This window comes from Stegodyphus dumicola, chromosome 9 (assembly GCF_044657685.1).
Source record: "Stegodyphus dumicola isolate Sdum_Otavi_A_Nest chromosome 9, ASM4465768v1".
NCBI lineage: Eukaryota > Metazoa > Arthropoda > Arachnida > Araneae > Eresidae > Stegodyphus > Stegodyphus dumicola.
Window position 1 is genome coordinate 173,606,946 of NC_140776.1, and position 24,019 is coordinate 173,630,964.

At 32.7% G+C, this 24,019-nt stretch overlaps 1 protein-coding gene across 1 annotated transcript; it reads left to right on the forward strand.

Annotated features, from left to right (window-relative positions):
• Positions 1-373: 373 nt before the first annotated feature.
• LOC118187501 (uncharacterized) lies at positions 374-17,126 on the forward strand. The gene is made up of 2 exons (XM_035357737.2): positions 374-668; positions 15,772-17,126. The coding sequence occupies exons 1-2, from the start codon at positions 558-560 to the stop codon at positions 16,336-16,338; spliced, it is 678 nt and encodes a 225-aa protein (XP_035213628.1). The 5' UTR covers positions 374-557; the 3' UTR covers positions 16,339-17,126.
• The last annotated feature ends 6,893 nt before the right edge of the window (positions 17,127-24,019 follow it).

A 24,019-nucleotide genomic window follows, 5' to 3' on the forward strand; every position in this document is an offset into this window, starting at 1 on the left:
GTTATAAGATGTTAAAATAACGGACGTGTTCATTTACATTTTAAATTAATTGAAATGAAACACGGTTCAAGACGTTCAACGAAAAATGCCGTTCCCAGAAAGCTTTTAGCCGCTACACCCAAAATAGCGCCAAAGGAAGATTTTACTTTTCCCATTGTTAAAGATTATTTCGGTTTTCAAATCAAATCATTCGTAAATTTTATTTAAATGCATAATATACGTGAATAGTAAAATGGTATTCTGAAAAAGGGATGCTACCACAAATGTGTATCCTTTGCGTAGTTTGCCACAATTTATTAACCAATCGGTTGTTCTTTCGCCAAGTTCCTCCTGTAAATATCTACCAAAAGTAAAATAATGCCAACAAGTAACCTTTAGCCTACAAAAGGAAGGGTTTCTCTTTACACTTAAAACTGCAGTATCAAACCTTAAGAATTTTGTTGCTTCGTTGTCTTCTCTCTTGAAAGACAAGTTTAGAATATTTTACAGAAATTTCGGAGTAAAATAGTTCGTTCATAAAGACAGAACGAAATTCATATTGGAATAATTAACTGAAGATGGATGCTACAAACCCATCACTGCCTGATGAGATGATACAGGCAAATACTGAAGAAACCGGGAATCAACAAAATCCTGAAAATAAACCTTGGAGTAAAGTAACTGATAAGGTTAGTTTTACTATTTCTATCAATCACTATCATTTGAAGTAATAAAATTGGAGCCATTAAAAGTAAAATTTCTGAGCCATATATTAAAATAAATAGTTAATACCTTAAGAAATTTTAAAAGAAGAGCTTAGAAAGTTTAAAATGCAATAAATATATTTTGCTACATTTTACAAGATTTTAATGCTATAAATATTAAAATACTAAAAGCTATTTTAATTCTCCTACGGGTTTATTCAATTTTAATTTATAATTTGGAATAGTAGAACTTGTTTTAAATATTAGATTATTTGTATTCTTTGGTTAGAGATTTTTCACAAATTTTTCATACTTTTATCTCTTTCAAAAAGAGTGGGAAAAGTTATAATCTTTTTGGAATCCTTGAAACAATATTTTTATAATAATATTCTTTGCAAAATAATGATTAACAGAATTTGAGGACCTTTAAGGGTTTTTTCACTCATCTGTGCTTCTAAAATTTAGAAAAGTTCAATAAATTGAAAATTTCAAGAGGAAAAATCAAAATTCTTCCTTGTAAAGAGTTTTCCCATGGATCAAACTCATTTGATGGCATTTAAACTTTGTTTATGAAGAATAAACCAGCTTTATTCAATCAATTGAAAAAAAAAATATGTGACCAACAGTTTTGCCATTTCTGTGTAATTAATAAGTTGTGATTTTCGCATTTCCCGCTTAGCATTTCACTAATAATAATTCGAATTGGAGGAGTTCGAGCATGTAAACGATTTATTCTGTAAAATACAATTTTTTTAATAAATTTTTAAAAGGTTTAGAATCAGATAAACAGTATTTAAATAAAATCATTTCTTTGTTTAGATTTCAACCACTTATTAATACAAAAAAAAAAAAAAAAAGCTTCGTATGACATCTTCATTATTGCTTAACTATTGCTACTTGAAAATTAATCTTCTCTAAGCCTTCGAGCAAGTAAGAGCGCATTGGTTGAGTGATTAAAGTAGCAAAACACTTTTTCTGCTGTTTTTAAGTTTTATTCCCAGCTGTTGAACGGGCTGGCTGCATGAGGTTTGCATTATTTCTCCCATCTATAATGTAAATATGTTCATTTCCCTTAAAAAATCCTTCAGGGACTCATCCCTTCCGTTAAACAGAACACTTTAGCTTGCACTTTATAATAATAGTTATATAATAGTAATAAAAAAGTAATCTCTCACTCACCCAAAAAATCAAATCCATTCTAGAGAGTATATCTTGTACATTTCATCAAATGACTGATATACTCTTAGCAAACGTTAAAAATATATTTTGGATATATAAAATATCTTGTAGCAGTATTATAAACAAATATAGCACAGGAAATATGAAATGAACTCGTCAATTTGATTTTTTGAATAAAATTCTCATGCCTGTACGTGTTGAAATTTTGTGAAATTCGTTGACAGTGTAAGAAATTTAAAAATTAGTGTTTAGTGTCTAATATATAATAACTACGTTGTTTTTTATTTGAGATTTTATACATCTTAATGCAATAAATATAAAAATACCAAAAGCTATATTAAGCCTCCTACAGGTTTATTCAATCGTAATTTATAATTTTCAATATTAACATGCATTTTAAACTTCAGATAATTTTTAAAAAATTTTCGTCCCTTTTCTCACTCTTTTTTGAATCCTTGAAACAATATTCTGATCTTACAGAGCCTTTACATAAAACTTTTAGACTCCATTTTTATCCTCTTTCATGTACTTGAAATTCTTATGCAAAAATTTCGTATTATGTCTGTTAATTTAAAAAGAGCGTATTTTTAGTGGTATTTTTTCCCGTACAGCGTTGCCATTGCTGGCTTCGAACTTCGAAATCGTTGAGTTTATTAATCAAAAATTCGTCAAAGTGTTATATAAAATATGAAATCGATAATAAAAACAAATTTCAAATTCTAAAAAAAAAAAAAAAAAAAAAAAAAAAAAAAAAAAAAAGTTCAGACTTTAACGGTCGCCTAAACAGGTTTGTTACACTCTCGCTAAGCTCGTAGTCTACCAGCCTGTTGTTACACTGACTCCTATTAACCATATTTTGTTTTTAGCCTCTTTAATATTAAGCACATTTTCTTCGCTCTTAACGCCTTATACAATTCTACAGCCAAAATTAAAGAAATTTTAAAAGCAGTATAGCAGTATACGTTTACAGCTCCCGATGCAACGTTAAATGTTAACATACTACATTTTTAGCCCAAGGTAGCGTTAGCTCGGAAGAGCTATTAATTTCGTTTTCGCGTTTTGAGTCGATTCACTGTAAATGTCCGTATCACTTTTCAAACTGTTGCCACCAAATATTATCGCCCTGCGTTATATTTAAAGAAATTAAATAATGAAGAATTTACATAAATGTATGTATTTTTCTCGCATTGTGATAAAACAACGGTATTTAGAGTCATCAAATTTTGAATAACGTACATCTAGACCCGAATATGGGCATCTGGAAGCCCTAATTTGAAATTTGTTTTATTATCGATTTCATATTTTGTAACATTTTGACGAATTTTTTGTTAATAAACTTAACGATTTCAAAGCGAGCAATGGCAATACTACGGAAGAAGGGGAAAAAAAAAATCTCCAGCGTGTGAGGCTGTGTATTCGAAATTCTAAAGATATGCTCATTTTAAAATTATTTTGCGATATTGCTGTTGAATTTTTTATGGTGTAAGTGCGAAAAACATAATATTTAATAAATAAAGGTAACACAGAAAACGTTTAAAAACCGCCTCTTTATGCGTAATGTAAAATCTGAAAGTTTTCAGATTTATTTATTTATTTTTGTTTGTCTCTTCTCAGTTCCTCATATTAGTGTTGAGTTTCCTTACTAAGATGGATTTAGAAAACTTTTTCTTGTCTTTTTATTATTAACGTTTTGTGTGTCTACCTTATTTATTAAATATCACGCTTTTAGCGCTTACGTCCCCTCCCCGCATAAAATTTAATTCAACTGCAAAATCACAAATTATCCCAAAACAGCATATCTTTAGAATTTCCGACAGACAGTCTCGCGCGCTGGATATAAAAATGTATTATTCTGTACAGTGTTGCCAACGCTCTCTTTGAAATCGTTGATTCTGTTAACCAAAAATTCGTGTTAGAGAGTTTTATAAAATATGAAATGGATAATAAAACAAATTCGGAATTCACAATTCGGGCTTCCAAGTGCCCATGTTTGGGTGGAGGAGTACTTTATTCAAAACTTGAAGGTTCTTTTTTTCCCCTCCTCATGCAAATTCTCAGTTACTTAATTTCTTTAAATATAATACAAAGGAATAATACTTAGTGGCAACAATTTGAAAAGTTAATAAGACGCATTTAAGTGTTTCGACGCAAAATGCCGTTTCGAAACTAATATCCTATTAGCTATGAGCTAATAAATTAAAACATTTTTCATAATATAAGACTAATAATAGGATAGAATTATTTATTGAGGCAAAACACATAAAAGGTTTTTGTTAAGGATTCATGGAAAGGCTGAGCAGTTAAAACTGCTAAGCGGTAGATGTTTAACTTGAGTACAAGGTTATTTCAACTGGAGAAGCTTCATCTTTGGACTTTTACATACGTCAGGACCCTAAGGGGACTCATTTAGGAATCTGAAAGGAGCAGGAGTCGTGCATCTTACGCTGCGTGCTAGAATTACCAAAAAAGTATCAAAGTTTAACTTGTGTTCCAGTCATGGCGAATGGACTGGGTAGATGGGCTTTCTTGCAGTTTTCCCCCTTTTTCAGGGTGAATGCGAGACAATTCTTCTGAGAAAGTTCCTCTTCCCTTGAACAAGTAGCTCTTGTGTTCTTTAGTGCAGTCTAATAAATCTAAACTTCCATTCTGCAAAAACATTATAGCCAGACTGGTTAAGGAGGCTCATACACCTTAAACTCCTTATGAGCTTCGAATATGTGACTGTTGCAAGAATTGAGATATTTTATTTCTTTTAAAAGCAATTACTTCCAACTTTTTACAGCTGACTACATAATATAGCTGCTTTGGAAACTATTAACCAGAAAGTTTGAGTTGCCACAAATATTTTTTGTAATTTAATCCGCTTTGGGACAAAATTTTTCGTCATGTTTACACCTTGCGCGCATGATATTTTAAAAATAGCTAATGGTACATACTTGAAATTTGATAGAATTCTTTATATGGGCACTATTTTCAAACTGAACCAAAAGTCTGATGAATATTTTTATATTAAAAAAAATTTATGGACGAAAATATTGCAGAATTTTTTTAAATAAAACACATTTTATAAACCCAACTCCAAATAAAATAAAAATATAACATGAAATTGTTAGAATTTTTGGTTCGCAGTCGTTTCCAAATGTTATAAAAACTATATATCAAATATGGAACTAAATTATGCAACAGAATATTTGAAAATGTGCGCGCAAGGTGGAAACATGACAAAAAATTTTGTCACAAAGCGGATTAACTTATAAAAATATTTGTGGCAACACAAACTTTCTGATTACTATTTCAGAAAGCAGCTATATTATATTATGTAGTCAGCTGTAAAAAGTTGGAAGTAATTGCTTTTAAAATAAATAAGTTATCCCAATTCTTGCAACAATCCGATATTCAAAGATCTTATGGGTTTTAAGGTTTATGAGTCCCTAATTTGTTGAGGGCAAAGGCAAACAGGGCTCTCTACCTGACGGCAGGGATATTCTCACGGAGGACCTTTTCAAAGGAAACTAACTCGTATTAATGTAGTACAGGGAAAAACCACGAAAACAACTAGACCAGTGATTCTCAACCTTTTGGCTAACGCGTATACCACCTAAACAAAAATTGAAAAACTTTAGTACCACCGTTACATTTTACACTGATTATTTTTCAGTTTCTCAATATAAATATTTAATATATATATATATGCATTGCCATTTGCACAATCTATTGGCTATCTGAAATAAATATGCACATATTAAAGAAATATTAGATTAAAAATTGGTTATCATTTTAATTATCAAAACTTAAGTTATAATACTTCAATATTAACATTTAATGTGAAATTTGGGTCTATTGATAGAGATCAACTTCTTTTTATGTCTGGTCTTGTTTCACTTAGTTTTTACCGAAAATTAGAATCCACTTTTAATTGTCTTCTGTATTTATTTTTCAGATATAACATGGAAGAAAATCCTTATTCACAAAAATAGATTGTGCAAAAAGGCAATAAAAATTTGATAGCTTTATTTAAAATGCCTTTAAATTCTTTTTCTTTTTTTCTTTTTTTTTCTTTTTTTTTTTTTCCCGGTTCAGCCAAAAGTTAACGAGTATGCTATTTTTGAAATCTTCAATTAGAGTTCGATCACAGAAAATTTCTATCAATTGTACTTTTTCTTTACGAGATTTTTGAATTTAATTGTTAAAAATACTTTTCTTCTTTTGCGTACCACCTATTTTTCTCTTGCGTACCACCGGTTGAGAATCGCGGAATTAGATGATTCGCCGCTCTTCGAGCTCTGGACGAAATATGAGTGTTCAACTGTCTTTGACCACTTGACCTTTGGAGGTACACATGTAGGGCTGATTACAATCAAAATTGTCCATGCCTTATTCTAGAGTGATCCCATCAGTGAACAGTCAGCGTTGTTTACTGAATTCATTGCGAAAATTGTCGGTGTTCGTCTATGCAAAAACGATGATATAACAAAAATAAATAGTAAAAACATTTAATTTTTTTTTTCTTATTTTAGAATAGGATATTTTCTGGTTTACAAGTCAACACTAAGTTTGACGGTATTAAAGGCCTAACGTAAATGCTGACTGAAATCTTATTAGAGACAAAAATGGCAGTCATGATGATACATACAACTTCATGAAAAGAATGATCCGGAATGAAAACAAAAACAAATACACAGATTCACAAACAAGAATGCGTGTATTCAACTTGATAGTTCTTTTATGATTCATCCTTGGTTGTAACTGACAGAATACTATCAACATGAGCTCTTGACACTAGAAGAGCCTATACCAGCTGCCGAGCGGTAAAGTCGCTAACATTCGTAGTTTGATCTGGACTTGATTTCAGGCGAACTGGCTGGCTGCATGGGCACTTCTGTAGTTCTTTCCATGTGTAATATAGATACTAGCTAGTTCCCTAAAAAAGTCCTCCACGATGGATCCCTCCCCTTAGGGGGCAGAAAGCCCTTACGTCCTTTTCCACAATCAAATAAACTAAGCCAAGCCTAAAATCTTCCCATCTTAAGTAAATAGCTATCAGAAAAGGGATGTGCAATCAACTTGCAAATTATCATCCGCTCTATGAGCAATACTTCCCAGTAAAACACGATTTTATTTTGCGGTTCTTCCAAATAAACTCTTTCCAGTATGAGTGATATTTTTATCTTGAAAGAATTTAACCCCGATTCCGTATCGCTTAAGAAATGTCAAATCGCGTAATTCATATTCATTCTTCGGAGCGGGGGGAAGCTTCAATATAAAAGCAGCTGAAAATATCGAAGGGGAAATTAGTGGATGGATGTTCATTTTCCGCAACGTTTAAGGTTTATTATTACTAGTTACGTGTTCCGCCCTAAGGCACTACAAGGAGGAGACAGATGTCTTCGTGGAGAACTTTCTAAGGGAACTGGCTCGCATTAATACGTTACACATAGGGAAAACCACGAAAACGCCGGTGCAGCCATCCTGTTCGTGGGATTCGAACCTCAAACCGAACTACTAGTATTCAGGGTCTTTACCACTCGGCCGCTGGTGGGCCAAGGTTTAAGGTTTACAGAAGAATTCGTCTGTAGACCTTCATTCTTCCCCGTTTACTCGTAATGACGTAATTGCACTGCTTTTCATGAAAAGAAGTAAACAAGCACCAATATAACGTTTCAATTGATGCTTAGGCGGCCCGTTAGCTGAAACGTGCAAGGAATTGTACCCTTGTGGCAGTACCGAGTGGTGCCTTAACTGGTGCGGTAATAAATTTCAAGAGAGACCAGAGTTTAGAGACTTAACTAGTTCCTTTACTTATTGGAGGCATATATTGACTACTATAATATACCACTGTCGTTTTCAATAAAATTATCAAATGCAAAAAGAAAATTATTAGCAGTTTTTATAATTTTTATGAAGTTGGTTAAAATGTTCGCAACAAATAAATTTCATTTAAGGATACATAAGACCCGACTATATGACTATTTCCCATGCCAGTCAAATATCTAATTAACTACCATACGACCTTAATTTATAGTTTTTTTAATAAGAAATTATCCTAGTTTTATAATTACTTTGTGTAAAATTCTCACACAGATGTAATCTTCTAAAGACTTTAATTGTGGTAATCAGCCTTTAACTTGTACGTCGAAAACTGTTACGTATTTGATATGGTCCCGTCTAACAGATCTATAAATGTCTTTTTGCGAACACTTTTCGGTACTTACGTATTAGCGCAACCACCTTGACGCAGTTTAGTGGTTTTTTACGGAAGAAAAAGGCACATTCATTGAATTTTCGGATTGCAGCTTACTCTGGATATGGTTACCCTAAGAACTGTTATGCGCATGGTTTCTAGAATTTGGCCACTTCTGAACATTTGGCAATTTTTACTAAGGTGGTTGCGGTAATACATACGTATGCACTTTTCAAGTGCATAGATGATTTAGATTACTGCAAAGCACGTAAGGGTTGTTTTGTCTAAGGGAAGGGATGGAAAGTGGAAAGGGAAACTGGTTCATAAGGAATACTGGTTTTCATCATACCTGGGTAAGAACGTTGAAGCATGCAGCTAGCTCGTTCGCCAGAATTTGAATCGGGTTTGACGTTGAGCCGGTGGTAGGCTTTCAGATACATGGATAAATTGCTGATATAAATTATCAGCAATTTTTAAGATAAAACAACCTCAACCTTGTTTATACTTGAATAGAATATTATAGCTGAAAATGGTTAAAGTATACTAATATGCATGTTAAATTACAAGTACTTAATTTTAAAATTAAAACTTAAAAAAGAATTTAAAAAGTATAATAATAAAAAAAAAATCTGAAATTTTTCAGATTTTAAATTACGTCCAAAGGGGCGTTTTTTTAACGTTTTGAGTGTTACCTTTATTTATTAAATATCATGTTCTTTGCACTTAAACCATAAAATTCAGTTCAAGAGCAATAATAATGTTAAGTTAAGCATATCTTTAGAATTTCCGATATACACAGTCTCGCGAGCTGGAGATAAAAGTATTTTTTTTTTCTATATAACGTTGCCATTTCTCGCTTTTAAAGCATTGAGTTTGTAAATCAAAAATTCGTTAAAGTTTTACAAAATATAAAACCTATAATAAAACAAATTCCAAATTTGGGATTTCAGATGCCCATATTCGCAGTAGGATTTCGTCATTCAAAATTCGATGGCTCTATGTACCATTGTTTTATCACAATGCGAGAAATAGACAATCATTTATGCAGATTTTTCATTATTTAATTTCTTCAAATATAATGCAGGACTCTAACATTTTGTGGCAACAGTTTGAAAAGTGAACCGACGTTTATGAGTCCGACGCAAAATCGCAAAACGAAAGCAATAGTCCTTCGGGACTGAAATCCCTTTGGACTAATAAATTAAAAAGTTCTTTAGATGGAACCAGACGATCGAATTACTGTGACGTCATCTGAAGGTTGAGCTCTGTCTTTCATTAAATTCTTCTTTCAAAGCTAAAGGAAAAAGGGGCTTCTATTTTACAATTAAATAGTCAGAAACTAGTCAAAGTATAAGCTTTCCCACTCCGGTTGAGACCATATATCTCCACATCATCAATGATTAGCCATCTAAAACCACGAGGTATGTTCAAGTATAAACAAGAATTTTCACGCTGCACATTTGCAATGAGTTCACATAATTAACTTAATCATGAATCCCTAGCTACCACTATTGCTAGCATATATGCTACCACTTTTGCTAACATATATGCTTGAGCATGTTAGCAAAAGTGGTAGCTTCCCCTTTTATCGCCCCTGTTAGCTCTAATCAATATCTCGAAGCAAGAAATTCACAGCATCAGATTCTTGACCAACGTAAGCTATCATTCCGTTTAAGATTTATTCAAAACTTTAAAAAAAGTTTGTAAGTCTTTCAGTTTAGAATGTATATAATTGGTGCAAGGGCTAATCTTTGGAATATGGTAACAAGTAGTTTGGCGACATTTTGGTAAGGCGATTAGCTAGGACTTTAGCAGTGTACATGGATAAAGTCAACAGTGTCCGCAATGCCATTTTTGTGCAATTCTGGGATGTTTTTTTAAGTGAAAATAGGTCGACGTGTACATGGATACCGTGTATGTGCAATTCTTAAAAACGCGGCAAGCAGTGGGCGCTCTAACATAAGCGTAATTCGGGCTAGTAGATTGTTAGAAAAAATGTTGAGTAAAAAAAAAAAAAAAAAAAAAAAAAATGCCTTTACTTCCTGAAAACAAAATGGGGTCCAAACAAAAACTAGCAGGTTGCTGTAGCAGGGTTAATCGCCAAATTTTCGCCAAAAAATCGCCAAGTTACCATAATCCAAAGATTAACCGGTGCAAGTCTTTTAAAAAAGATCAGGTGAGAGTTAAAAATGGATTGCATGCCCGTTGACCTAAAATCTCAATCGGAAAAGGACAAGCTGTCTGCTGCTGATGCATTGATTTAGGACGATCGGAGAATCCGTCAGAGAAATCGCTAAGAAAGTTAAAATAACTGTTGGTGGTGTGGAAACATTAGTTAAAGACCGTTATAAATTTAGCAAGGCGAGCGAATCTTTGACAAATTTGTCTGAATACAGAGAAAGAAGATTTGTTGCAACCACACAAGTGAGATGTCCTAACTCACCTCCAAATAGTAAAATCACCTCCAAATAGTAAATCACCTCCAAATAGTAAAATCACATCCAAATAGTAAAATCGTTATCAGACTTTCATCTTTTCGGTACTCTTAAATGATTTTCCGGAAGGAAGACACTGAAAGCTAATGAAGAGGTTATTAATACTGCGCAGGCTTGGGCAATATGCAGTCAAAAGACTTTTATTCTGCTCGAATTAAAAATTTTCACGCGTCCTAGAACAAGTGTACTGTAGTGGCTCTACGTAAGTTGTTAAATCATTTTATGGTATTCAGTAAAATAAAGTCCAGCTGATAAATCTCCTGTTATATCTGAACATCCTTCTTAGATGATTAGGATCAAGAACTGCGTATAGTTTTCTCCAAATATTCTACATCTGTCATTACTAAAAATATTAAATTTAAATTCTTATTCGAACATATTGCTCGACTCGATATATATTTTAGGTCTTTAATAACTAAGTCTTAGCAAACGGTAAATGCTTTTTTGTTTTCAAACTATGAAAGGTATCCCTTTCTTGGCTTGAGACTTGAATTTGATTTCAGGCGAACAGGCTGGCTGCATGGTCATTTTCGTGGTTTTTCCCATGTGTAACACGTTATAAGAACCAATTTCCTTTAGCTGAGCGATGAATTTGTATGCCGCTTTCGATGAAAGATTTATCATGCGTCATGACCAGTAATAGATTTTTCATAGGCCACATTTTGCGCAAATCGGTAGACGTTAATATTACTGCGTTTACTATTTGATAATTCTATTTTTGTTCTTTTATTTCCCTTTTATTAAATCATGCATTAGTGTTTTTTCCATACAATATTTTTATCGTTACTTAAAAAGAAAGATAAAAATTCTCAATCGTTTAAATATTTTGTCTGTAAAATTTGTTACGTGAATAAGAATAATTCCTAACTTTTAAATAAATAATATTTTAGTCAAAATTTTATTAAAATGCATTAGGAGGTGTATTGTTTTATTACTAACATTTCAAATCAATGACAGTAAACTAAAAATACTACAATGTGTGGTATTTCTCAAAACAAACAGAAACTTGCTACGCAACATTACCCTTTTTGCATTCGCACGTTATTTCACTGCGCTTTTTATGTTTTGCGTAAACTTTAAAAGCCTTCGTTGGTTTTTGTTTTGATGGTGTTGGATGAATATGTTTTGGAAAATGTCTCCGATTTCGTCCTTATAGTCTCTTTGGTATATCTCCAGTGTGTATCTATCCTGACTAATTATAGTTTGATTGTGTAGATCTCAGTAATAATTCTGTTATGTCTAGTTTATATTCAGTTTCAAGAAACTATTGCAACTACCACTGACAGTAAATAACCAGCTCTACATTGCAATTATAACAAACAATAACAATAACGTAATAAGGTAACGGGTTAAGTAAATCAAACCTTAGACAGCTCTCCGTAAGTACTGAGCAAGATTGTACGAAAATACTCTTAAGTATGATTTTAGGAGTCTTCAGCAAACCACAGTGCACATATTTATGGACATAATTTGGTTTACATCTTTACTTTACTTTTCCCATAATTGCAAGCAAAGTATCTTTCCTTTTCCTTTATTTATATTCTGTATGTACTTTTAAATGATTTTTTGGAGAGAAGAATGATTTTGTCGTGTAATGTTCGCAGTTTAATGCAAGGACTTTTCCGATTTTCAAATACTGTAATTCTTGAAATAAACTATCGATACTCTTCTGTTATCGAGACCGAATTCAGAAGTGTAGGTATGTAGGCACGTATATATGGATGTATGCGTTCATGTATGCATGTATATATGTACGTAAGTATGTATGTGTGAGTACACACACACATATATGTATTGTAAGGATTATGTTAATTTTATTAACAGTTAAATTTTAAGTTAAAGCTCCTTTCCTGTCAAATTCTTAACTTCAACTTACTACTTCCGGCCAGAACGTAGTTTTGGAATCTTTCTGAATACTTAATGAGGAAGAACCGTATTTAAACCGCGAAGTCTACTTGCAGAGTTTGAGACAGTCAGAGTTTCTGATTTGCGCGCGTCTGCCTTTTGGCTACTCTCTTTCTCAAAGCTGTTATTACGCTCGGCCGTACTCAGGCCCTTGCTAAGCTTCGTAGTCAAATAGAGTTAAGGGGTCAACTCGATTAGAATCTTGATAGCTTCGGCTATATTTCTTTAGTTAATCTTAGTTTTAGTTTATTTCTTAGTCTCTTAAGTTCAAGCCCAAGTGTCGGCTTTGATTGTACACTCCAAGACGGAGTTTTGTTAAATCTTATTGGAATAATAAAGGGTTGGTTACCCTTCCATCTTATTGTTTCTTGTTACACGAACTTAAGAAGCGATTATTCGCTAACTAGTTCTTAAGATTCAATAGTAACTGAGAAATACACCAGTGAGAATCTTACAGTATATATGCATATAAATCCATGAATACAAATATGCATATAAATCCATGAATTCCATGAATACTGTTTCCAGTTCAAGATCTCATTCTGACGTCTTAACCCTTTTCGGCACGCTACTTTTCAAAGTCGGAGTTTTGATTAAAAAAAAAAAAAAAAAAAAAAGTAGGCAGTCTAATTAGGCCTAGAGGAGTACACAAGTAAAATTTTGTGAAGATAACACTTATCGTTTAAATTCTGTGGGAGTGCCGAAAGTGGCACACTGATTGAATAGAGCTTCGAAAAGAGTGCTGAAACGAGCATTATGTCAATGAACTGACCGATGAGATGCAGAGAAACAAAGAATACAGACTCTCAGTTGTCCTAGATTATCGGTGAGCCCGTTCTGAGCACACCTAGGGTTTGCCGTTTGGTTTTAGGCAAGATTTCAAGGTAAAAATTTAAAACTAATATAGAATAAGGAGATTAGCATACAGCCAAAAAATAACATCGAAATTTCTTTTTAAACGATTCCTTTTATACCCTAAAAAAATCTGGAATATTTCTTTGAAAAATGAGGGTGTTAAAAAAATTAACATGGCTAAAATATATGGACTGGCTTGTGTTGAGCTGCCATCTACTATAAATAAAGAAGGTTCAGAGTAACCTACAGTAACCTATAAATCCTTTTTCATTCAATTTTTCTGTGCGTACAGAAGGAAATTTTTAGGTGTGTCCACACCGGACACACTGTGCCGCAAAGGGTTAAATGTCTTCCGTCTTTCCATTGCCCGTATATGCCTGGTGCAAGCAAAGCTCAAATCGCCTTTTACCTAGTGAAACTCTTGAAATATATTTGAAAACATCCAGAATGTAAGTAACGGATTGGTAATATATTTGATATAAATGCCATTGCCGTACTAATGTAAACATCTTCGTAAGTCTCATTTTTTAAAACTTCCTAAAAGTATGTAAACAGTTTGATTATTTTTATATTGTTTCATTTGATTTTATACATTCAGTCTTTTGTGATTACCTCAGTAAAATTACCCGTCCGGAGCTTCCAAGATTTTTTTCTAAATTAAGCTTAGTTGTTTTTCGGTCGGAAAACGGAATCAGAAAGCACAGAAAGTAAAGCAGCTATAATTTCATGCAACTGCCATCATTATGGTTTACTTTTTGTCCTCTTTTTGGTAGTCTGGTAGCAAGTTTAACCCACTTTGATAAAACTTCTCTGTTTAAGAATCAAAATTTTTTTTGTGGAGGTTATTTTCACATGCTTCATATCATCAAGCCTTCCGAGGAAGAAGTTCATTAGTGACAAGTTCATTCAGTTAATGGTCGCCCACCAGCGGCCGAGCGGTAAAGTCGCTGAACACTGGTAGTTCGGTCCGAGGTTCGAATCCCGCGAACGGGCTGGCTGCATGGGCGTTTTCCCCGTGTGTAACGTGTATACGAGCCAGTTTTCCTTAGAAAGTCCTCCACGAAGGCATCCCTCCCCTTAGGCAGATAGCCCTAGTGTGCTTTGCCATAATTAAATACACCACCACCAACATTCAGTTAATGAAATGGCACTTGTTGACAGCATTTTCTTAGTTTGTAGACTGTTGAATATGTTTCATTTTGTATGTATAATCAGGCATTTCTCAGAAATCACTGATGGACGACTGTAACGTGATTAATCTGCACATCATCTGCCTCCATCCCGTAATTTTCTAAAATCTCCGGCGATATGTCTTATCGTCAAATACACCTTCTTCATATCCGAGTTAAAATAACCAGCCGAATAACGATTATTGCAGGTGTCAAGGCAACAAGAATCTGCATAATATTCAAAAATTCATAAAAAAGTAACGGATTGGTAATATATTTGATATAAATGCCATTACCGTACTAATGTAAACATCTTCGTATGTCTCATTTTTTAAGTCTGGATTCAAAGTATAAATATAGAACTTTTTTTCTTCTGGAGAAGTGCAAATGATTTCAGCTGATGCCTAAGTGCAGCTGAAGAAGATGGTTTTATATTTAAACTTTCGAAACTAGTTGTGCAAATTTATTAATATTAACCTGATTTTTGCTGTTTTAGCGCCTCCACTAATCCTCTTCACAGTATACTTGATAAATGCTATCCCGAGTTACGCCTGCAGTATTGCCTTTATCAGACTCGAGCAGCGAACTATTTTGAGAAATTCCTTTCGATTTTTCATTTTAAATCATTCAGCACATGACTTAGTCTGACAAACACAGGATCTTTATATGCTATATTACCTCACTTTGCGTTGGTAACAGAATTCCAATCACTCAGTGTGTCACGATCGATATACAAATTCTAATCACTCAGTGTCATCTTCGATATGCAGATTCCAATCACTTAGCTTCATCTTCGATATAAGTCATCCGATTACAGACGGATATGTATCATCCGATATAAGTCATCCAATTCGATATAACTCCGATTCGATGTATGAGTCCGATTCGATATAAGTCGTCCGATAGATGCAAAATCCACAAATCGAATAGAACTATTACACGCATCCAATATAGTTCTATAAATTTTTGTAGCTTTCCACTAGATAATTTTTAATTTTTCTTAATTCTTTTGTAAATCTAAAATAACTGCATATCACTTTAAACATACGTATATATTTTCTTAGCTTTTTATGAGTTATTTTCAAAAATATTAGGAGTAAGTAATAGTAATACTTTTATTTTGCATTCTTTCTGACGCTGAACTACAATAAAACATTTCATTACATTTTTTTTTTCTTTTTGAAGAAATTTTGTGCTAGTATTTATTTGTAAATAATAAAAACTAGAATTTTTTTTCGAAGAGTTAAAAAAATTTAAATTTTCGATTTAAAATGGAATTCTTACTATTATTATTTTTCTTTTAGGATGAATCTGTGTCTCTGGAGTGTACTGTATCCCCAAACATAGAATCGTTTGTAGAACAATTACCGCCATCACAGACGCAGTTAAATTATTTTCGGCAGAATTGTATGCATGGCAAGAAGAAGATGAGAATTGATGATGATGACGATGACTGCGATTCCATGGGAACGAGTGCTCAGAATATTACCGATGATTGTGATGCTTTCTGTAAGTTCGTTGCCATGAAACTACGACAAATGACAAAAATGCAAAAAACTATGGCACAAAGGCTTATATCTGAGATTTGCTTTCGAGGAGAAATGCAGATGTTGCAGATGAACACAATCATAGGGAATAATGCTCCAATTTATCAGCAAAATCTACCACAGTGCACGTACGCATCACGACATCCGCACCTGAATCAAGCGTTTGGAAAGAATCAAGATTATATTTTAGTACATCAACAAGCATTTCGACATGTTAATCCTGTATCTGCAACTCCTGGAACTTCTTGCCCAAATTACATGCCGCAGCAACAGGATAGTTCTGGAATTTCAGTCAACCATTTTGAGCAGTATAATGGCAACTAACTGAAGGAGATTTTTGTTATGTTTGAAAAATTTGGTACGCTATTTTGAAAAGATATTTGCGTCAAGAAGAATAAATAAGGATAAGCAATTGAATTGAAATGGTAAAGAAACAATAAAGCATTTGATTAATATGACTTCTGTACATTAACATTCGAGAGATTTGACTTTTTTTTTTTTTTTTTTTTTTTCAAAAAGCGATATATCTTGTTAGCAATATTTATGTAATCATTTATAGGATAATATTTGAAATTTCGATTATGTTCCATACATTGAGAATATGTAGAGGAATTTTATAACTAAAATAAACATTTCATTTTGAAGGAAAAAAATTTCAAAAAATTCAAATTGAAAAAAATTTTCAATTTTAACCCTTTCCGGAACGCTGCCTTTTAAAGTTGGAGTTTTGATTTAAAAAAAAAAAGGTAGGCAGTCTAATTAGGCCTAGAGGAGTACACAAGTAAAATTTTGTGAAGATAGCACTTATCGTTTTAATTCTGTGGGTGTGCCCAAAGTGGGCACACTGATTGGGTGAGATGCGGAGAAACGAAGAATACAGACTCTGTTGTCCTAGATTATCGGTGAGCCCGGTCTGGGCACACCTAGGGTTTGCCGTTTGATTTTAGGCAATATTTCAAGGTAAAAATTTAAAACTAATATAGAATAAGGAGATTAGCATACAGCCAGAAAAATAACAAATAGAAAATAAAAAATAGAAATTTCTTTTCAAACAATTCCTTTTATGCCCTAAAAAAATCTGGAAGATTTCTTTGAAAAATGAGGGTCCCTAAAAAATTAAACATGGATAAAATATATGGACCGGGGTTTTGCTGAGCTGCCATCTACTATCAATAAAGAAGGTTCAGAGCAACCTATAGTAATTTATAAATCCTTTTTCGGTACTTTTCCGTTTCGCCGGCGCAAATCTCGCCAAGCAGACTTTATTGGCGACAACATACAGTATACACGTAAAAAATATTAAAAAAATGTTAGTTAGTAAGAATACTTTTTAAAGGCATAAACATTTTAATATTGCTTAAAATTTTATAAAAAGCCAATAAATAAAGACAATAAATTTGTAAAAAGACATTAATTTAAGAATTTACTATGCTTTCATGGTTCAACATCCTAATTCGCCGGTTCATATCACGTGACCCCAAGCAATTTCATCTCACGTAAACTACTCTACAAAAATCTAATGCTCTCAGTAATTATCTACATTAATTTCAAGTTAAATCTTAATTTGGAACACAAGTTTAAATGCAAGAAATATTTCAATTCGTACGAATAGCTTACTCAGAAATTATGTAAAACTGCAATGCTTTACTTCACTAATGCATTCTCATTAGAACTGATGAATTTAATCCTTGAGTTCGCTTTTTCTGTAGTATTTTCGGCTTCGGGTAAACGCTGTGATTGCATCCTGATTGACTTAATTACCGAAAATGGCCTTAGACATAAAACTGAACTCTCTTATAAAAATTCTATGTAATTATATGCCAGTATTGAAAGAAACAATCAATCTGATGCGACTTGTTTTGAAAATGAGGTGTAAAAGGTTACCAGCCAGAATATTCCGTTTGGTATCGGTTGTACCATTATTGGCGACTTTATCGCTTGCGCCGGCAAAACGGAAAAGTACCCCCTTTTTCATTCAATTTTTCTGTGCGTACGGAAGGAAATTTTTAGGTGTGTCCAGACCGGACACACTGTGCCGCAAAGGGTTAAATTGCAAATATTTTGTTATTATATAATTAATTAAAATATATTTATTAACAGGTTTGTTATTAAAAACACTGGATTATGAATGATAATTAGTTGTTTTATGTAACCTAACTGCCACGATGTTTGCCGACATCATTTAAGCAGCTCTTAATATCACGATAACACTGTTAACTAGGCGTAAACCTGCTTATCAAACTTTTATATATATATGTTACGGTGAAACATCGAAATCTGGAGAATGTCTACTTTCACCGGTGAATGTCAACATTCACATAGTCTCTTGGTGTGTGTCCGAAATATTTTCCAAATTCTCTTATTTCTGACTTACACCGGTCAATGTCGACATTCACCATGTACTAATGGTGAATATATAACAATATTATATTTTCTTCTTCGTAATTCAGTCGCGAATAAACCATTTGAGACTTGAAATAAGAACTTAAGAACATGAGAACCTAAAACACACAATACATTCAAAATGAGGAAGAAAAATAATAGAAGTTAAAATCTTAATTGATTATACAGTACGTTCTAAATGAGAAAATAAAATAAAAGTAATAAAAAACTTACTAAATTATGTGATTCAAATCTTATTTATTGCAACAGCTTAAACTATTATGGCACTTTATGACCTCTCTTTTCGACTTACACCAGAGCATATCTGTGATTGTCGACATACACCGGTGAGGGTCCGAATATACAAGAATGTAGTGCAATATTCGATCTTTCACCAACGTATTTGGTGAATATTAACATTCTCCGGTGAAAGTCGACATTCTCCAATTTCGGTCTTTCACGGTAACATATGTATAGAATGTTACTGAAAAAGTATGAAACGCCGGCATTCTTATAGAATGCCCAGGCATTGTATATAATGCCCGCCGTTTTTAGATAAAGTATGAAATATGAGAATTATTACATACTTTCCCTAGGCATTGTATATAATACCTAGGCATTCTATAGAATGGCAAATACTCTTTAGGCAAAGTATAAAAAAAAATGTTATGATAAGGCTATTATTTAAAAGACGTTCATTCCTCAAAAGTACAAATGTTATTTTGAAAAATTAATGGAAGAGTGCCATTAAAAAACTGTTATTCGAAACATGTAAAAGAATAATGAGATGATCTTGATAAAACGTAATAAATTTGTATTTTCTATTTGGCTGAGACTGGAAATCAGTAACATCTATATGACAACGGAAATTCAATTCAGAAACAGTTATAAGTTTCACAATGCCCTTTTAATACCTTTTTGTTTTTTTCTGACAGGGCTCACAAAGGTGGTTGTATAGTTCAATACCAGTAGGTAACCAAATCAGTGTAACGTTTTTGTATTTGGTTTGAAAGTTCCTTCAGCATTCTGTCACGTCGTTCGCGCCCAGTACTCAAATGAGTTTTCATGAAGTACGGGAAATAACTCAGCAGCGTCCGTGACGTAATACTGTATAGTACTGACGTTTTCTTTAACAGAATAACTGAATGCCTGTATACTTTTGTTTTCCACAAACATCACATCCTAGCGATTCAGCGGCCAGTAGTCCCGTGGTTGCTTCTTAGTAGTCATTTTGGCTTTCTTACGTCATTTACTAACTTCTGATAAGTAGTTTCGGTTTTTTGAAACGAATTGGAAATGTATTTTATACTTTGCCGGTTTGCCATTTGGCATTCTATAGATTGCCTAGGAAATGTGTGTAATATGAATCTTTTATACATTGCCGGTTAGTTTTAGGCATTACATACAATGCCGGATTTCAAACACTGCCGGTAACATATATATTATTTAAAAAATATTACTGGGTTTGAAAATAATATCGCTCTGTATTCATTTACGTTCAGTTTTAACATGGGGTGCAAAAATAAAACATTTTCGACATATTTAACTTAAATAAAAGTTAAATATGTCGAAAATGTATATATTTCATAAAGGGTAAGAATGAGGCTGAGCCTCTCAGATATGTGAAGTTTATGGTGTTGATTGCTTAACCGAATGCGTGTGCCAGAATTGATTTAAGAAATTTCATTCTGGAGATTTTTCACTTGAAGGTGACCTGTGTTCTCGCCGATCTTTCTAAGTTGATGATGACAAAATTAAAGCCATAATTGAATCTAATCGTCATGTAATTGTGCGAGAGATTGCGAAAAGGTTGACTGTATCGCACACAATAATTGAAAATCACATAAGATGTCTAGGAGTCGTTAAGAACCTCGATATTAGGAATGCATGAATTCAGGGAAACACGTTTAACACAACGAAACCATATTTCCGATACGCTTTTCAAACGTAATGCAGTCGACCCTTTTGAAACGAATTATCACTGGTGATGTTCTTCTACAATAACATTAATGGAAAAAGATAATGGCCCAAGCATGATGAATCAGTACAAATATCGAAAGCTAAACTGCCCCAGAATAAAAATCATGCTGCCTATTTGATGGTATTATTGTTTTTCCTATGTTGGCATCGGCCACTCCTAAGGCCAGATGTGGTGGTCTCTTTATTATGGAGGCACCTAATAGGTGGGCCACCTTTGCCTTTTATAAAGGGACAGACAACTACATCCATACCTTCTCCTGGATTCGTAAGAAACCCGGGCCCTTCGGTATCGCAGTTAGGCTCCGCTAACCACTATACCATCTAGGCGACTTGGTGGTACTATAAAGGTGTGTATTTTGAGCTGCTTCACAGCAACAACCAAGATTCCAAGATAAATGCATGTCTTTGCTGACAATAACTTACGAAACTGAAGGAAGCAATCAAAGAGAAAAGGCTAAAATTAGGAAGTCGCAAACGAATAGTGTTCCATCACGACAATGCCAGGCCTCGTGCGTACTTAATAGCATGTACTAAATTATTGGTGTCTGGTTGGGAAGTGATGTCACAGACCTTGCCACCTTTCACCATCGGATTATCATTTATTTCGAAGTTTAAAAAAAAGGGTAAAAATTTCAGTAATAACGATGACCTCAGTTATAGAACACTTGGCTAAGTGTTTTGCTGTTAGGGGCCAGAAGTTCTACTAGCGCGGTATCATGAAGTTACCAGAAAGATGGCAAAAGGTCATCGAACAGAATGGAAGATATTTGACCGATTTAAGTTCATTTTTTATGCAGAAATGTTCATTATATAGAAAAAATTGAGTTTTATTTCACACTAGAAACCGAAATTACTTTATACCAACCCGATAATTTCTAGTGAATACTTAAATTCTCAATAGGAACTCTTTAAAATCTAATAGTTGTTTTCATTAAGCTTTCATTTGAAAAATATTTTCTTTAGAAGCAAAGCATATTATGTTGAAGATTACTATACACAAATTTATTGCTAACAAGTAAAGTAGTCAATGCAAATGAATACTGAAAGACATTATAATAAGTACAACAAATGGAATAATTTTCAGGTTTTTGTAATTTCAATGTTTGATAGGGATATAGCACCTTCAAAGGCTAAGTAAATGAAATCAACCGCAATTTGTTAGTCAACGTAATCTGTCTCGGTTCCTATGCACTTCTATCGTTAATCTGCCAGTAACTAGACACTCTGGCCAAAGATGTCAAAAATGAGTGATGCAAAGAAGTTTACAACTGTGTACTAAGCTTTCTTGTGATCACAAATTTTTTATGACTAAAAAGCTGTCAATATGGCAGAATAGGTGATAATTTGTCGTGCTGAATTTCAGACGACGTGTAGTTTGTATTTTATACGTACTTTCATTTAAGTTTATTTACTTAATGTTATGGGGCCATTAATGATTATTGTTAGTTTTGTTTCTTGGAAGTGGCTACAGAACAACTTATAGAATTAGCGAAACTATGTGCGTGTGGTAAGTAGGCTCATTAAAAGAAGGCTTTGTTATTTCTATGAGTGATGCATTTATTTAAGATCCAAACCTATTTTCAATTTAAAATGTGTTTATTAGTCTTTAGAATCCGTCATACGCTGGTAGTGTAATAGTTTATTTTGACGCGTAAGCGAATGGGTGTACTCCAACTGCGCTAATGAAAATACCCCTCGGGTCGAGCTATAGTCCAACTGCGCCAATCAAAATTTCTTCGCCCTGCTGCCTACAGGGTTACAATTTAACTTTTCGAAGCCAATTGTAGCCAACAGAAAAAAAAAATTAAATAAATAGAATTACATATCACAAGAACAAGTAAAAATATCTAACAAGCAGGCTAATTACTTGAATAACAGTAATAAATGCGAGAATTAACAAAGAAAATAAAAGGTACTGGTAAACATACATATTAGCATTACAAACATCTTTCATTTATGATAATAATATCATAAATTAAATAATTATAAAGCATAAAAATTATATTTTTAATAAATTACATCAATAATAGTCAAGATGTCGGAACTAGACTGGAAAATTTAATAGAGTGCAAAAACTTATTCCATATCAAAGTGTGTTAAAGTGTGCTAGAAATATGTTTCGTTAATTAAAGCAATCATGTAGATGTTTGCAGAAATTAATAGTTAAAAAAAAGCTTAGCATGAAATCTATTATAACAACATTACTATGCGTTTGGATCACTGACGTATAAATTGTAAATAAATTTAAATTATTATGCTAAGAAGTTTTTCTAAAATTTATCTAGAAGAAAAGAATTAGATAAACAGTACTGCAAATTAATATAATCAATCAGACCTCTCAATAAATAAAAGCTTATTTTTTTAACCAAAAACTAAAAATTACGATGCAAAAGTTTGTGTAATATACTTGGAAATATCTGAACACATAATTAGTTAGAAACATACAATTAAATTAATAACAAGCTAATTAACAGTAACATTAAGCTTAATTTCATTCAATCTAAAACAAACAATCGATCAGGAGCTCCGCATAACTGAAGTTACGTATATTTCCGAATAAAATAAAAGTTGCACTTGTGAAACAAGTGAATAATGTACTGATAGTCAACAGGAATTAAAATACAGTGGTTAAAAATATAACTACTTGTTAGAAGGTATGCAAAGTTGCTATGGCTAGAGAAATTGAATGATTATAGAAAACTCATAAAGTTAAGCGCTACAGTGTGAAAAGAAAATTCTGGAATAAACATGTTAAGAAAATTATAAGGAGAAATAATCCTTAATTTATTGATATCCATATAAACTTCACTAGGACTAGAAACTCGGGTCGAACTACCAATGTTTAGTGACTTTTCTGCTTGATCATAAGACCTTTTGAAATTAGGCTGAACAATATATTAAAGAAAATAGAAGATACAGCACATGTAAGAACAAAAGTGGGCTGAATTATAGGTTTACATGTTTGGTGAATGAGTTAAACTCCTCTGTATGCCATTATGAAATATTAGGAATGTACGTATTATTGAAAGCATCAACGAAGACGGCAATGGAAATCTAAATCATTGTAATCTAAATGTAAAACATTATCAGTATCTGTTATTAATTTCAATACTGCTGAAAAAATTATAAATGAATTATATTATAATCACATGAACTCGTTGCATTATAAATTTCAACAGTTAGAAATATTATTAGCGTGATTTAGCGACCATCTTTGTTAACAAATAATTTCAAGTAATTAATTTTACAAATAATTCAGCCTGAAACTAGGTTGGAAAATAAGCTACATGCTGAAGATTAAACTTTGCTAAGGTGTTAGAAACATCTTCTGTTAACTAGAGTTGTGATGCAAGAATTTGTAAAAATTATCATTTAAATATAAATTGACATAAATGCAATACAAAGTATATAAATTCTACATACATGAAAACTTCAGTACAGTGCAACAATATGTGAAAAAGGAATGGATTAAAAGGCAACTGAAAATCCCAAGATATGAATACAAGAGAGTTTATTTTTTTATTTATTTTTTTGTTAATTATGAAAATTATGCTGACGCTCATAATTATTAATTAAATGTGTATTAGAAATTAAATGTATGCCAAAGTAAATCAGGTGGAAAACAGAATAAATATTTAAACGT